Source organism: Harmonia axyridis, chromosome 2 (genome assembly GCF_914767665.1).
Source record: "Harmonia axyridis chromosome 2, icHarAxyr1.1, whole genome shotgun sequence".
In the NCBI taxonomy this organism is placed as follows: domain Eukaryota; kingdom Metazoa; phylum Arthropoda; class Insecta; order Coleoptera; family Coccinellidae; genus Harmonia; species Harmonia axyridis.
Genome location: NC_059502.1, coordinates 21260893 through 21276865, shown reverse-complemented (window position 1 = coordinate 21276865; position 15973 = coordinate 21260893). Strand labels below are relative to the sequence as shown.

Here is a 15973-nt window from a genome sequence, read left to right as displayed (position 1 = left end):
TTGCTAGAACCATAGCGAATTTGAGCAAAGCATCGAAAAAAATGTCCAATACTCCTGTAACAATAGATCTGAGTTCCAATGGCGCATGAATAAATGAGCGCTCAAAAGCTACTTATGCTAAGACTGTGCTTTCCTCGAAATTTTCATTAGTGAACCTTAACTAATCTTTTGGATGAAAATTCGTTCAAATTTTGAATTATCATAGGTTTAAAACATTTACTGAGAAATTTTAGCAATTTTTTTTACTTTTGATAGCGACCAATTAGAAATATTGAGTATAAATAAATTGAAAAACAATTGTATAATTATACTTTAATAACTTCTGCAAATAAAAAAAGTATCGAATTGATACTCATTTTGTCGCAATAGAATAACAAAACAAATGTTTATGTAGAATTTCGTGATAATAGTATAACCAGAAACATTATTTCAATTTGATTTCTCATAAACTATTCACCTCTATCAGATAATGTTGATTATTTTTAAAAATTGAATTCATTCAATTTTTCCGAATATTAATTGCATGTCTATCTGTAAATAAAGATTAAATTGCAATTGCATATCATATTCATTTTCATCTAATTTTGTCATTATCAATAATTCTACATCTGGGCAGATAAGATGATTGAAATCTGCATTTTATAGATAAATATTGTTAACACATTGGAAAAGATGAAAGAAGCATTGAAAAAATATAAATAAAAAAACCATCAAATTAATTCATTTGAGAGCGAATGAATTCAAAGGGATCGATCAAATTTTCACAAAAAATCAAAAAAACGTAGCTTCTTTCAATTTGAGACGAAGATTTTCAACGAATGAGGAAAGAGTAGTTCCAAACTATGAAGTGTAACTAACCTCAATCAAATTTACTTTTAGTCGAACTGTCACTTACTACGCTTCGGTGCGTTAGAATAAAATTGTCGACAGTCTTTGAAGTATTAAGATTTATATTTATCAGGTTTTAGATTTGTGTATCGTTAACAATATTATAAAGTAGTATAATTAATAATAATTAATGTTATATTTCAATGTAGCTCCAGTAATTTTAATTCTATCGACCACTAAATTATCAATTAATTGAAAACAGCAGTACCTGCCTTTGTTTTTTGATTCATTATGTCCGACTCCCTAACAGAACATGATCATGGTATGCTTTTCGAAAATTTATTGGAATTTCTGCAATTGAGATATATCGGAATTTTCAGATCTCGTATCAAATGATTCAGATGCCGAAGGATCTCATAGTGTCTGCTCCGATACTCATAGTGATACAGCCTCAGGTATAACAGAAAAAAGTACTTTATCTGGTTCTACTATCCAAGCATCCCTAGGGAACGATGATAACTCAACTAATCCATCCTCGATTGCTGGTAAAGTCTAAAGTTTACCTAATTTTTGTTGGGTGTTTGTCTTAACCACAATACTTTCTTAAAGAAAGTTTTTATGCATTATATCAATTCAGAAGTTTTTCAACCTTAACAACATTGAAGTTATCATCGAAGGTACCTGATCTTTAGATTGAATTCTTATAGGATTTTATCTCTAACTCTAATAACTTCTGAGTTATTATATTTCTTATTAAAATACTATGCAAAGTTTCACTCATGGGTAAACCTGCTGGATTAAAGGAAAAAAGTAAGATAATTAACATTGTTATTTCAATAATATATTCATTTATAATATTGAGACATTATTGGGCTCAACTATTTTTTCTCTTCTTGCTTGAATTTTTTCATTTCAAATAAAAAGTAAATATTGAGAAATCGAGAATATGTTCATTTCCCCCAGATATTATTTTAATTATTGTTTTGAAACCTTATAAACTTCTTATTCGAAGCCTTATCTGATTCTTGTTTAATCTTAATAAATTTTATTAAAACAAACTGATTCAAATTTCCTGTTTACACGATAAATTTGTTGAAGTCTTTATCACATCTGATTCATTGAAAAATATGTAGGAAAGTAATATGTAATCAGAAAATTCAAAGGAAAAGAAGGCTTCATGAAAAATATATCTACATTAAAAAATCAACCCCTGTTTCCCTTAATAAGAGAGGAGAGCTAATAGCAATCATCTTAACATGCCTAATCGAAGGAAATGAAATTATTTAGACTTCAAATGATCCATGATGAATATAATTTCTATAATTGTAAAAGGGAATTGGTGAGATCATTTAGAAAAGTGATGATTGTCACAAAAAAAAATACTGAAAGAATTGAAAAAAAAAACATTATTTTATGTTTTCACCCTTTCAAGGAGATGTGTTTTCTGGAATAATTATTCAACTATTATTGTATAATATATTTTTGCTGAGAAAAAAACACTTTTTGTTCTAAAAATTATCTCTGATACAGAAGAATTAGCTACTATGCTGAGGTAACTAATTCTGTTATTTGACCTTTACAGTTATGTAGTTCAAATAATGTAATAGAATAATTGAACAGAATGTCCAATGAATATTGTTGATGTAATGAACACGATAAGATTCACACTAATTTTAATTTGAGTAAGACTTACATTCAATAACTGTTTCTATCATTTCAAGAACTGTTGAATCTCCCTTTAATTTCAATGCTGGTGCTCTCAACATTGAAAATTTTCAATATTGAAATGCAAAAAGCCTCATTAGTGACTTGAGAAAGATTTTACATGGATCAATTCCATTTTATTATGCTACTTTCTTTTTCACAATTTTGATCCTTGCGCAAAGAGTCTACCATAACAGTAAAAGAGAGATAAATTTGCACATAAGAATATCTCAGAACATAGATATGCAGTTTTTTCAATTGAATGTGTTAGAAACAGGGCACTAGGAGAGAGACAATGAAAATTTTGGGAACAAGATTTTTTGATATTTTGCTCAACCATGTACTATGAAAAAATAGCCAACTGATCCATGTATATCTTTACATCGACTTGTCTAAGCACTCTACATATCAAATAAATTTTGTCTACAGTTTGATATAGTACATACAATTCATTATTTCATATTTGTCTAAAGGGGGAGACCTAGGCATAAGTACCTGTAATGTTGTCCGCTCTAGACACCAGGTCTCCGATATTGTCAGATCAAGGTTGTATTAGCTACTATTAATGAATCTGAAAGTATTATGTATATTTCGTGGCTTTATACAGCATATGGAATATTGAGATATTTTCCTGAAGATCGCCATTATCCCATAATGCAACCATGCAGATCACTCAAATTGAAAAAAATTAATTCAATTATGATTATTATTATAAGAAAATTGTCAAAAAATTACTACATAGCTAAAAGTGTGATATGAAATTATCTCTGAACATAATCACGTTTTTGAAAGAAAGAGATTTCCTGAAAGATGTATTGTTAATTTCATCAATTTATCATCAAAAACATGGTTTTCCCTTCAATGAAATAAGAGTGATATCAAAAATAAAGTTTTTGACTTGAATATTGATTGATAGATGAAGCTACTATTGTTCAACTCATGTACAGTTTTTCTTGCATACTATACAAACTAAGTTTCATGTTATCAATCAAGGAATCAAATTAAAAAATATCAACACTTCTTTCAGATTCCGATAATAAAACTGCAAACCGTAATATTTATCATAGAGATATTCTTCTGCCATGGGGTGCGCAAAAGGAAAGAACATCATCACAAGTTCCTGGAATGGCAGTTGATATGGATATTAGACCAGGAGAATATGTGATGAGAAGTTTATTTGCAGTATTTACTGTTTTAGCAGAGAAAAAAATTGACTCTGTGTTGAATGATTCCCAAGTTAAGGTAAGCTCATTAGTTTATGAGTAGATGATATTATTTAATATTGAAAACAATGATCAATCTAATTAGTGGTTAATGTTTTCATTATTATTAAATAATATTTGATTATTCATCCCATAATATTTGTATATATTAATGAAATGTAACTGCAAAATTATCTGACAAGAAGTATAACCCAATCCTCAAAGTGCTGGTGTTTTAAGCATAAGTGCCTAGGTTCAAATCTTCCTGGAAAACTTTTTTTTGTATTTTTCAAGCTAAAATCTGCTTGAAAACTTGAAGAGGAAATAGGAGAAAATGATAGATTATAGTATAAACAGAGTTTTTATTTGTTTTTTCCAGGAAAAAACATTATCTAAAGCCTTACAGAGAGGTGAAGATGCTCAATTTGATCAACTACTGAGTGCTTTCGGATCAGTGGCTGAACATTGCTTGCCATCTTTATTGAAAGCCCTTTTTTCTTGGTATGAGAGACAGATGTCTGAAGTAACAATCCCAGAACTGAAAAAAACAGACCCGAAACAACAAAAAAGGCATGCATTATTTTTGTTTCTCACTTTGTAGTTGAAATATTTAGTATTGTATATTCTCACATTAGGTTTTTCCCGTTGCAGCATTATATCTATTGTATCAGGAGGAACAACAGAAACTGGAGAAAGGTCTGAAGCAGAAATACAAAAAGAGAAAAGGGATTTAGCTGTAGAGTTCATATTCTGCTTAGTCTTGATTGAGGTTCTGAAACAATTATCTTTCCATCCTGGGCATGAAGATCTTGTGCAATACATAGAAAATTTAGCATTTAAACATTTCAAGTACAAAGAAGGGTAAGTAAATCAGATTGGAATCTTCTTACCCGATCAAAGTAAAAATCGATAATTTAAATATTCTGTATATATTCACAAAATTATGATTATATGAGAAAGGTATATTGATTTCTGAACAATAAAAATCAATGTCGCAAATTTTAGACTTAGCTGTGATATTGCAGAATAATGGTATATTATATCCAAAGTCACTAGCAGTAGCAGTTGCCTAACAATACTTAAAATAAACCTTGTATTTAGCAGATCACGGTACCTACTTCAAAGGGACATCTGGGCAAGTGTTTTTTGGACTAGTTCAAGTGATTTTGGATATACTATAACTGTGACATGCTTGTTATATTTAATTCATCTTCAGATCAATATTTATATAGTTATTGTGTTATATACTTCAAGTTTTCTCTAATGATTATTGTGATAAAGTAATTAACTCAATTTCAATGAATGCTATCTCATTTCAGCATACAGAATAATCCAAATGCAGCAAATATACACATAATTGCCGATCTCTATGCAGAAGTCGTAGGAGTTTTGGCACAATCCCGATTTATGTCAGTCAGAACTAGATTTATGAATGAACTCAAAGAGCTGAGATCTAGGGAACCTAGTCCTAATACAACCCAAAGTATAATAAGTTTATTGATGGGAATGAAATTCTTCAGAGTGAAAATGGTACCAATAGAAGAATTCGAGGCTTCCTTTCAATTCATGCAGGAGTGCGCACAATATTTTCTTGAAGTTAAAGATAAAGATATAAAGCATGCATTAGCTGGCTTATTCGTGGAAATACTGGTGCCAGTTGCTGCAGTAAGTTCTTTCAATAAAAGATTAATAGCAGATGGAACATCATTAGAGATATAATTAATTCAAAATTGAATCATTAAAATTTAATAGTAATATTGAAATTATTACTAATGGTTTCAATGTCAGAAAATAATTATGAAGGAATAATATAATGGCATGAAGACAATTTTCTTATTCCAGAAAATGTATCTTCTTGAGCCAGATTTGAATCCGCCACCTTCGAATCACTATTTCAGTGCACAACTAGTGATTCTGAGGTTTGCAGGAAATGTAAAAATGTAATAAAAAAATTGCCTGCATGCCATTAGATTTCATTCCCTTATTGAAAATATATTTCATTTCTTGTAATTTAACTTGAACTATTTTTCAGGCTGTTAAAAATGAAGTAAATGTACCATGTCTGAAACATTTCGTGGAAACTTTATTTTTCCAAGGACTAGATTCCATCACCAAATCAAAACATAGATTGGCCCTCTTTCCATTGTTAACATGTTTATTGTGCGTCAGCCAGAAGCAATTCTTTCTACAAAATTGGCCTTCCTTCCTTATTGTTTGCCTACAACATCTCAAAAACAGAGATCTGAAAATGTGTCGAGTTGCTCTGGGTAAGTTGAATTCACTTTTCAATTATCTGAACATTATAACTTGATTTGATATTTTTATTTATTTTCACCTCATATTTTGCTAGATAGTTGAATAGTATTCCAAAACATATCAGTGAGTATGTCATTATTATCATCAATGTAAATTCCGTTTTTATAAGATAGTCAATTTCAAAACAAATGAAAACTTGGGTATTTGGAATCTGGCAGAAATAGAAATCGGCGCAAATGAATGATTATAAATTGGACAATTTTTAAATAATTATCTTTATGATGATGTAAGTATAGTCTAAATGATTTGAGATTTGTGCATGAACATTTCACAATTTCTGGAGTCTATGGTGCCTTTAAATATGAAAAATAAGAATATAACACTCTTAAAATCTCTTGAAATAAATAGGTATAATACCCAAAATATTATTTTGATTGAATAAACAGGTAAAATCAGCCCCATTTAGAATTTCTTCCGATAGTTTGGAAACTCCCAGGCGACAAACTTTCAATGTACCTGTAAAGTTTATTAGGTTCTTTTTATCATTGGTTCAATTCAAGCTTCTTTATTCTCTCCTTCATAATCACCTGAGCGGAGACCCAATCTTTGTCTATTTTATGTTTGAGTCAATGCTCTGAACTGAACAACCACCTAAGGGCTCATCTATTTATGTATTATTAGATCATTGGTAGAATCCAAGTTTCAATGTTGGAGTTATTTGGATGAAATTTGGTACAAAAATCGATTACCATACATAATCATCATATTTATTCTATTCAAATCGGGTTTTGCTTGGAGTAGCAATCCATTGTTTTACGCGATTCAGTTTTGTGTTTATTTTGTGAACTGCTCTTGATCAAATATTCTATGAGATAGGAGGATATTATTTTAAAATTTGCAGTTTTTTTCTATTTTTTTTGGTTAATTGAAAGTTGAATATTACTTTTTTTTCCAGAATCGATGTATCGCCTTCTTTGGGTTTATGTGATCAGGCTCAAATGTGAAAGTAATTCAGTTACCCAATCAAGAATTCTTAGCATTGTTAATTCACTCTTTCCGAAGGGATCCAAGGTTGTAGTACCAAGAGATACCCCATTAAACATATTTGTAAAAATTATTCACTTCATCGCCCAAGAAAGGCTAGATTTTTCTATGAAAGAAATAATTTATGACCTACTTTCTGTAGGCAAACCTATAAAAATAATATTAACTCCTGAAAGAATGAGTATTGGACTGCGGGCATTCCTCGTTATAGCCGACAGTTTACAAGAGAAGGAAGGAGAACCACCCATGCCCAGATCAGTTGGCATAATGCCAAGTGGTAATACGCTGAGAGTAAAGAAAACCTTCAAAAATAAAGTTTTAACAGAAGACACCATAGGATCAATTGGAATGAGTTCATATTTTCCTTCTGTGCGAACAGCATTTGCTGAAATTCTTGTTACTTTAGATTCCAGCTTGGGTAAACCTTTTTTGATGACTAACACACAAAATCTGCTGAAGCCAGAGGAATTAATGTTGGGAGAACGAAAACCAAAAATGGACTTATTCAGAACTTGCGTAGCTGCAGTTCCTAGACTGATTCCAGATGATATGACTAGTGCAGAACTGGTTGATTTATTAAGTAGATTAACAGTTCACATGGATGAAGAAGTTAGAGCCTTGGCCTATCAGAGCCTACAAACGTTGGTATTCGATCTTCCTGACTGGAGACATGATGTAATATGGGGGTTAACTCAATTCTTGATGAAGGATATTTTGGACACTTCCCCTCAATTAATGGATAACGGGTTGAAAATGGTACTAAATTTACTGATTACTTGGAAAAATGCAATTTCGGGAAGTAGTATGGTTCCTAGGATGAGTAAGTATTTCCTACTTTATTCTATGGAAAGTTATGACAAATCTTCAATTTTTTTTACATTTTTATCTTGATGATAGATATTATTTTCCTAATTTTTGTTTCTAGGCAGAGATTACAATGAATTCAAATCTAGCGTAGTTGATTCAACCCTCGCGAAAAAGACTGATACAGTTAAAATTGAAAGCTTAAATTTCGCTTTAAATATGGTGGAAGCCCTAGCTATGGTAATGCTGTGCAATAATCGACTTACCACAAGAAGAGTCTCAGTTTTAATATTGAAAGAAGTAAAAACACTATTCAAGTTACTCAATATAAGCAATATAGCTGCTATAGAAGTTATGGACAAATGTTGTCCGAAAATTATAGAAAAGTATCTATATTTGTTACCGCCTGCCGAAAAGTCTGCTGTACAGTCAAACTCCTCTATTGATCTGCAGTGGTTGAGTGAAAGAAATTCTAATGTATGGACTGCTGGACTGTGTGAAGATGGTACCATAAAGAGTGGGAATTCTTATTCGTTTACAGTAGTGGATCCATGGTGCAGCGTTTTGTTTGATTTCTTTGATACTGGAAGGTTAATTGATCAGTGCCCTACCCTCATATCGAATATCTGGCCTATCGTTTTCTCCCGATTGAATACCTTATACTCTGTGGTGGATGTTACGTGAGTGAGCCAATATTAATATATTTTTAAATTTTGAGAATTTGCAAGTGTGAATATAAAATTGTTATGAAAAGAATTGAAAATTCGTCTGCATCAGTGTTGGAAATGGTTCTTGGTCTATTTGTTTATGAGATACAGTTTTATCCATTTTGTCAAAACTTTCAAACGATTTTCATTAAATTTCAAGGATTGAGTCAACAGAAGATGTGATAAAAACTATTTTTGATTTCAAAATTGAAAATTTTCACTTGCATAATGCATTTTAAACAATTCTTAACAAATTTGTTCTCGTGTCTGTCTGTTATATTGATGAAATTTATTATTGTAATTCAGATTGAGTGACACAAGATTTTCAAAGAATGAGAACAACAAGGAAACATTGTACCACAACCAAAGGCAGAGTTTTTTGATTTATTCTTTTCATTTGATATTACAGTTTTGAAATGAGAAGTGTGTTTCCAATGTTTTCCTCAGATTTTTATTGCGCTCCTCAACACTACCTCTTCTGTTTGAATATTTTCCTGAATATTGATCTTTCCTAGTCTTGCCAAATATTCATTGAGCGACCTGAATATTGTAGGAAATATTTTAAAGTACATTGTATACTATAACTTTTGAACGTTCATAATCTATTTTGTTTTCAGACATTTTCACATTGCCTTATACCTACAGTATTTAAGGTCAAGAATAAATAAATAAATTCAATTTTAATCAGTTTATTGATACCAACAAATTTTATTTTATTTCCAGACCATTGAATGATAACAGAGCTTCGCTATTGAGGAGTTCCACAGCTGTCAAAAAAACACCAAGTGAAAAGGATGCATACTTGCATCTTTATAAAAATTACATAACATTAGCTTGTCGAGTATTACCCCGAATAACTCCTCCAGTTATTCCCATACCACAGCCTCCACCAATAAGATGTGTTAGTCCCGACTCAAGTTCAAGGTAATAATTCAAATTAGAAAATGCTTCCATAATTCTGAATTACTTTTATGAAATATCTTGCGTTTATTTCTTTATTTCAGCTTCAATAACATTTTTTTCCTTTAAGTGCATTTTCAGATGTTTTCGAAAAGGACGATTTGAATAATAAAAAAGTCGAGGAAAGCTTCACGATATATATGATCATAGGATTTTTTTTAATTCAGTTGAGTGTTCAAAATTTGAGTCTGATTCCAAAAAAGGATTGTCATTTCTTGAGATCCTGTAGTTAGATTATTGGATTTGAAGTATTTATTTTGTCGAAATTGTGGGAACTAATGATATAATTGAATGATTATTAAAATACTAACAAATCTTCCAAAATACATTCATAACCAAAAAAATTAATAAAAATGTATTTCTCATTTTGTCTTGCATACTCTATCTTTACTTTTTTCTTCTTATGCATTTTTCATTGTAGATATAACAAGTTTTTATTCGGTGCTTTATTTGACGTAAATAAAAAAATACCTAGTTAGAATTAGATGATGTATGATAGCATAATATCCAGTAGTAAAGTATTATCAATATAATATTTTGAGATATGCATGCTTTTTGATTTTTTCTTTCAAAATAAAACGTTGACATTTACATAACTTTCAATATTTTAGTTCTAATACAGACAGCAGCCTTAGCAGTAATGAAAAAATCGAAAATAAATTAGCAAGTGTATCTCCTACTAACCTCTACAAGCTGGTGGTACCATTCTTACGCTGTGAAGTTCCCGATGTTAGAGATACTACAATATATGCCTTAGGTCATATTCATCACGATGCCTTAGGGTAAGTATTAAAACAATATCAAGCTTTTACATATCTCATAACTGAATTATTTGAAATTCAGATAAAACAAATGATTCTCATAGAATTATATCTTATCAATAATTTACAAGTACATATTCCACAAAATGTTAGGAGGGATTTTGCAAGTAAGATTTGCATAATGAACAATTGATTTTAAATATCAAATTTTCACGATTTTATATTTGAGCACTGTAGAATTGATTAATCTCTGAGTAGATGAATTATATTTAAATAATATTTTGGGTTCAAAATGTGTGTTGGAATAGTATTTTTCTTCTTCAGGTACCTATCCATTTTGGATGTTGGCAATCATGACTTTGTTGATAGCAGCTTGAAATAGTTCTGCTAAGTTTTTCGCAAATCATGTTCTCATGTTTTGCAACAATGAGGTCCTTCTCCTTCCGAGACCTCTTTTACTCATCATTTCCCCTTGTATTATAGCCTGAAGTCTTTGTATTTATTTCTCATTACATGCCCCAGATATTTGAGTTTTTTCTCTTAATGGGGTACATGATTTCTAGATGTTATTTCATTCTTTTAAGCACTTCTATGTTTGTTAGATGAGTTGTCCATAATATTCTGAACATTCTCCTATATAGCCACATTTCAATTGCTCTGTTTTTTCGTGGAACTTCTACAAGTGTCCAGGATTCTATACCATACAATAATACAGAGATATCAGCATCTTAGATGTCTTACTTTCATTTATAGAGATATGCTAAGAAAATGCTATGAAATTTCTGTTTGGTGTTCCTTTTGGTGTAAAAAAAATCCTTAGAAGTAATGATTTTTCAAACCACTACATGCATTTCACTATAACAATAGTACCTTCAGAAGCCATAAAACTATTTTCAATGCTCTGGAGAATTATTTAGAGTTGATTCATTATGACCTGCTTCATTATTTTGATAACACGTTAAATTCCATATCAACATACAAAATTGCCAGCCATCAACTAATTCATTGACTTTTGTTTTCAGGGACCTTCTTGAAGAATTAGTTCCTTTCATTAAAGATATATTTGAGAAAAAACAAGAAAATGTTAGAAGAAGGAGAAGGAAAAATCCTCTTCGTTTGACACTGATAAAGTTATTTGAACAATTAGCCGACAAAGGAACTCTAGGCGCCAGTTCGTGGACTATTGATAAGCATAGGCTTACTCTAATTCCCCAAATAATTGAATTTATCGAAGCAGTGAGGTACCACTTGGAACTTGAAACAGATAAAAATTCACCGGGTGCAGTTGAATTGATACTGCACTTCTGCAATTTCATAAAGAAAATGTTTGAAAATTTCGATTGTAAGTAATGAGAGGTATATTGAAATTGCTGGAAAGTTCACATCAGAACTCCAGGCCATGATCATAAGTTTTTTACCTAACATTTCAATTACAACTTAGGTAGAACAAAATCTTCCACAAATTAATAACATAACTTTTATAAATTACTATTTAACCCCAATTCATAATATACATCTTTGCCTCATTCATTCTTCCCTACTACATATAAATAAAAAAATTTTTTTTTAGTGGAAAAGAGGGCTAATTTATTGAAAAGAGAACTTCGCAGAAAAATATTCCTACTATTTTCTCAGTCAGCAGGGAAGTACGCTTTGAAACCAAGTACCACAAATGAAGGAGATCAAGAAAAAATAAGTGATTTCCAATATGCTGTCCTTCAATCAATGAGTGCAGTTTTGTGCAGTGGACGTTGCTTCAGTCCAAATGATTGGGTTGAAGAATCTCCCTATTACCCTTGGTTGGATAGGATGCTTAATAGCAATGAGGAAAAAGTAAGTCTTTCATTTTTACAAACTTTGTTTAACTCAATTTGCATAATTCACATGGACACTGTATGCTCAATTACTTGTTTCCTGAACTTAATATATTATATCATCATTCAACTTCTGCTACCACCAATCTGAGAGTGTTGTGTGTACCACTTCACAACTCTCATAAAATAAAACGCTTTTTTCCAGATTCGACTAAGGTGAAAAGAAAGGTTGATCCAAAAAATATTTTTCATATTTCTCAATTATATTTTTTTTTTACTTATGGATTCCAAGTTATGGACTCGACGATCCATAGGAATATACAGAATGAGAGATAATTCAAAGTCACTATCAAAATAGTCAATCATTTCAGAAAATGACATTTCTTATTATTATATATTTTATTATCATTATTCTTATTGCACAACAAAGATATTCAAGGTTGAACGATATAAAATCAGTGGAAAATTCAACAAATTATTTGGATTCACAATGTTTTTTTATAATAATAATCATAGATTCTTTACTTCCTCACAAGGTACAGATTTTTTCATTACTGCTACAGAATCAATGATTCTAAATTTGATCGAGAAATATTTGCTTTACATCACTTGATATAGAACAATAATACCATATTTCATATACATTTTGATATCAATTGATATGAAATCATTTTCCAAAGGGAGTAGCATACAGAATGAAATACTATATATGATCAAAATGGCATTTTTCACCTATTTCTCAATAACAATTAAAATGTTCATCATTATTTTACTTTGAAGCTGGCTCGCTGGATCATAACGTAATCACAACTGTTTGAGCAAGTGCACCTCCTCTTTTTTATAATATACAAATCCAACATAATTATTCGCGAAACCAGAAACATTATTGCAAATAATTAATATAATTCATAGAACTTCAATGTTCGAATTCTGTATATCTCAGTGGTGTAAGCATTATAAGAACAGAAGTGCATTCGTCTATTGTGGATCCATTAAGAGGGGTTTATACCATGTGGCATTCTCGTGATCTGCCAAAGTTTAACTACTCCTCTCCCTCAGCGTGTTATAAATCCCACCAATTTTCAGGATGAGGGAAGCAATCTCAAATGTTCCTCTGATTTACCTTCCTTTTCTATCACTTGCAAGAATTCAAAATACGTTTTCATGTCTTTATTTTTAAATTTAGAAGAACCACATTTTCAGCCTTTGACAAGACATATAATATTTTTAATGGAAAGTTCATACAAGAATAATGTTTGTTCGGACAGTTATATGATGCATATATTTATTCTTCAATAAAAAAATTAACAAATAAGGACTTTCCGCAATGACAAACTCTTTAAAATAAATAATAGTGAAACCCTCATATAAATCAATGGTCTCTAGCGTAATAAAGCGTATAGACATTATAGACTTTTAAATCCTTATAATTTTTTACCTGAGCTGAATCTGGAAAAATGGTAAATGAAAAATTGCTTTAATTGATAAGGGGAATCTCATGTAGTTAATCTTAATGTACAGCAAGCTGTGACCTGCTAATTTTAGTTCAATAACCCTTTTTTGTCTTGTGTTGATATTTCTTCAAACTCAATTATCAAAATTACTCTAAGGTTTTCAAACTCGCCCAAGAAACCATCATTCTACTTCTGGAAGCCAACCCTGATATTGGATTACTTGTTGACTGGCTTATCGAAAAGTGCTTCACATATAATTATCCAGTGGCCGATGAATGTTTTCTTGCGTTGTCATACATGTTCAGCACAAGGTAAGCTCCAGTTTTATATGGAAATTTTTGTAGTACTCAATATGGTTTAATATAGGGAATATCCTTGCGATCACTATTATGCAGTAATCAATGTAACCTTGATGAACACCGGCTGTCCAAGGACCCACATCCGAGACACAGCACTTCAACTTCTACAAATTCTCGACAAGAGATTTTTTGGAAGTGTTAGTCCTCATTTTGAAAGAGATACCGGTGAGTTTAATTATTTTTTCCTTGGATTTGAATAATAAGTGATGAAAATAATTTGGTTAATCTAACAAGTTTTGTTTACTGCTCACAGATAATTATATTCATATCAGTGGTATTTCAAAAAAATATGTCATTCTTTGTTTGAGAATGTTCCAATTCGTTTTATACAGAGTTCAATAAGAATATCACCCTTCAGTGAAATCTTATATCCTCTTTTGGATTTTTTCAACTGATCAGGATGAAAACTATAGAACTTCAAAATCTTCTGGGCAGAGAGCAATCTTTCATTATATATGAATTGCAATTCCAAGGCACAAAACCCATTAAATTGATCAATAATTATTAATTGATATAATCATAAAATGCTTACATCATTTCACTTTTCCTCACTTGAACTTCCCATTCTATTAAGTGCTTACACCACTTAATTTTTCTTCACCAAATATTCCTTTCACTTCTTGAAGAACCGATTCAAATGGTCTACAAATTTAAAAAAATCAAATACTTACCTTCCCATCTCTCTAATCAATCAAATAATCTGTTATCAGTTATCTGTCCTCAGTTTCATTTAATCAACATACTCTGAAGTTTCACTGCTCCAATTATGGTTTATTCCTAACCTACCTCATGAATATTTTATAATCAGCAAATCATTATCATCATTATGACAAGACAATTTTTGCTTCCACATACTTGCGAAAACCATAACCCACCTTTCAATAACTCTTGAAATAGCACCTGCAGAATTCTAAATAGGCAATTTTGTCCAACATCGATGATAATCACTGAGGCATTTCTGTCACTGTTGCTATACATACAGAATGAATAAAATAATTTCAGTTTGAAGGAGGATAAATTTTTTGTCCCATTTACATTATAATAACGTGCATTAATTTAAATTCGTGGTCAAGAGTGCTGTAGAGCTGATTTTCTGTGATTATAAGTAGCGCTTAGCTTGTACCATATCGACAATCGTTCACATTCTTCGAATCTGGGAACTATATGGTACAAGCTAAGCGCTACTTGTAATCGCAGAAAATCAACTCTAATTTCTCCACAACACTCTTGACCACGAATTTCAATAAACGTTACTTGTGAGCACAGAAAACCAACTCTAATTTTTCCACAGCACTCTTTACCACGAATTTTAATGAACGCTCGTTATATTCACTCCAACCAGGAAGTAACTCTGCAATGCTTCAAACTAGGACAAACCATTTTTAAACCATAAAATTATCACACCAAACCTGTTCAACTTTGCAGGTGACAATGATTTCTAGGTATAACACATTTTTATTCACTTAATCTCATCAAGATATTCATTGACGGCATTATTCAGTTAATCGACTCACTATTCTTCATATTGTTGACGAATTTGAAAGTGGTACCAAGTACAGCTTAGTACTTGGAACTCTTGTATCGTGTAAAGAAGATTCACTTTTATATTTGTCTAGAATACAATCAATATAAGTTAATTGACTGAATAATGCCGTCCGTAAATCCTTCTTAAATTTCTCCCAGTATTCACAAATGACCACTGACTGGTGAAACAATTTCTAAATTTTATTGAATCATGTATCTTTCCTTGATTAAATGGCATAATCTTCTGAGCACAAATGACAAGAATTTAAAAATAAAATACAGTGTTGCCATTATAACCATTTCAATTGGAAACCTTATAACACATATATATCTTCATTCCAAAAGTATTTTTTTAGTTTTGTTGCCTTTTAATAAGATGAACCTAACTACAGTCTATAATTGTGATTGGTTGTTATCTGAGATTACTTGGTCAACCTTGTATTTTCACTAGTAATCGAAACTATTTCAAGTGGGTATTTTTTCGATTTGAATTTAAATTCCAACGTTCAAAATTCAATTTTATTTAAATTCAGACTGTCCTCAATTCTTATCTGAT

The 15973-nt window shown here is 30.8% G+C and overlaps 1 protein-coding gene across 4 annotated transcripts in view; it reads left to right on the top strand.

Annotated features, from left to right (window-relative positions):
* Nucleotides 1-803: 803 nt before the first annotated feature.
* Nucleotides 804-15973, top strand: part of LOC123673699 (protein furry) — a 66231-nt gene continuing 51061 nt past the window's right edge. For all 4 annotated transcript variants that reach the window (XM_045608312.1, XM_045608311.1, XM_045608313.1 and 1 more), the window contains exons 1-15: nucleotides 804-1150; nucleotides 1209-1373; nucleotides 3560-3774; nucleotides 4114-4304; nucleotides 4386-4595; nucleotides 5054-5399; nucleotides 5767-6001; nucleotides 6946-7854; nucleotides 7960-8518; nucleotides 9269-9469; nucleotides 10117-10287; nucleotides 11289-11608; nucleotides 11837-12099; nucleotides 13691-13845; nucleotides 13901-14058. In XM_045608312.1, the coding sequence (XP_045464268.1) occupies nucleotides 1120-1150; nucleotides 1209-1373; nucleotides 3560-3774; nucleotides 4114-4304; nucleotides 4386-4595; nucleotides 5054-5399; nucleotides 5767-6001; nucleotides 6946-7854; nucleotides 7960-8518; nucleotides 9269-9469; nucleotides 10117-10287; nucleotides 11289-11608; nucleotides 11837-12099; nucleotides 13691-13845; nucleotides 13901-14058 (4129 nt within the window). In that variant the 5' untranslated portion in view covers nucleotides 804-1119. The remainder of the gene's footprint in view (nucleotides 1151-1208; nucleotides 1374-3559; nucleotides 3775-4113; nucleotides 4305-4385; nucleotides 4596-5053; nucleotides 5400-5766; nucleotides 6002-6945; nucleotides 7855-7959; nucleotides 8519-9268; nucleotides 9470-10116; nucleotides 10288-11288; nucleotides 11609-11836; nucleotides 12100-13690; nucleotides 13846-13900; nucleotides 14059-15973) is intronic.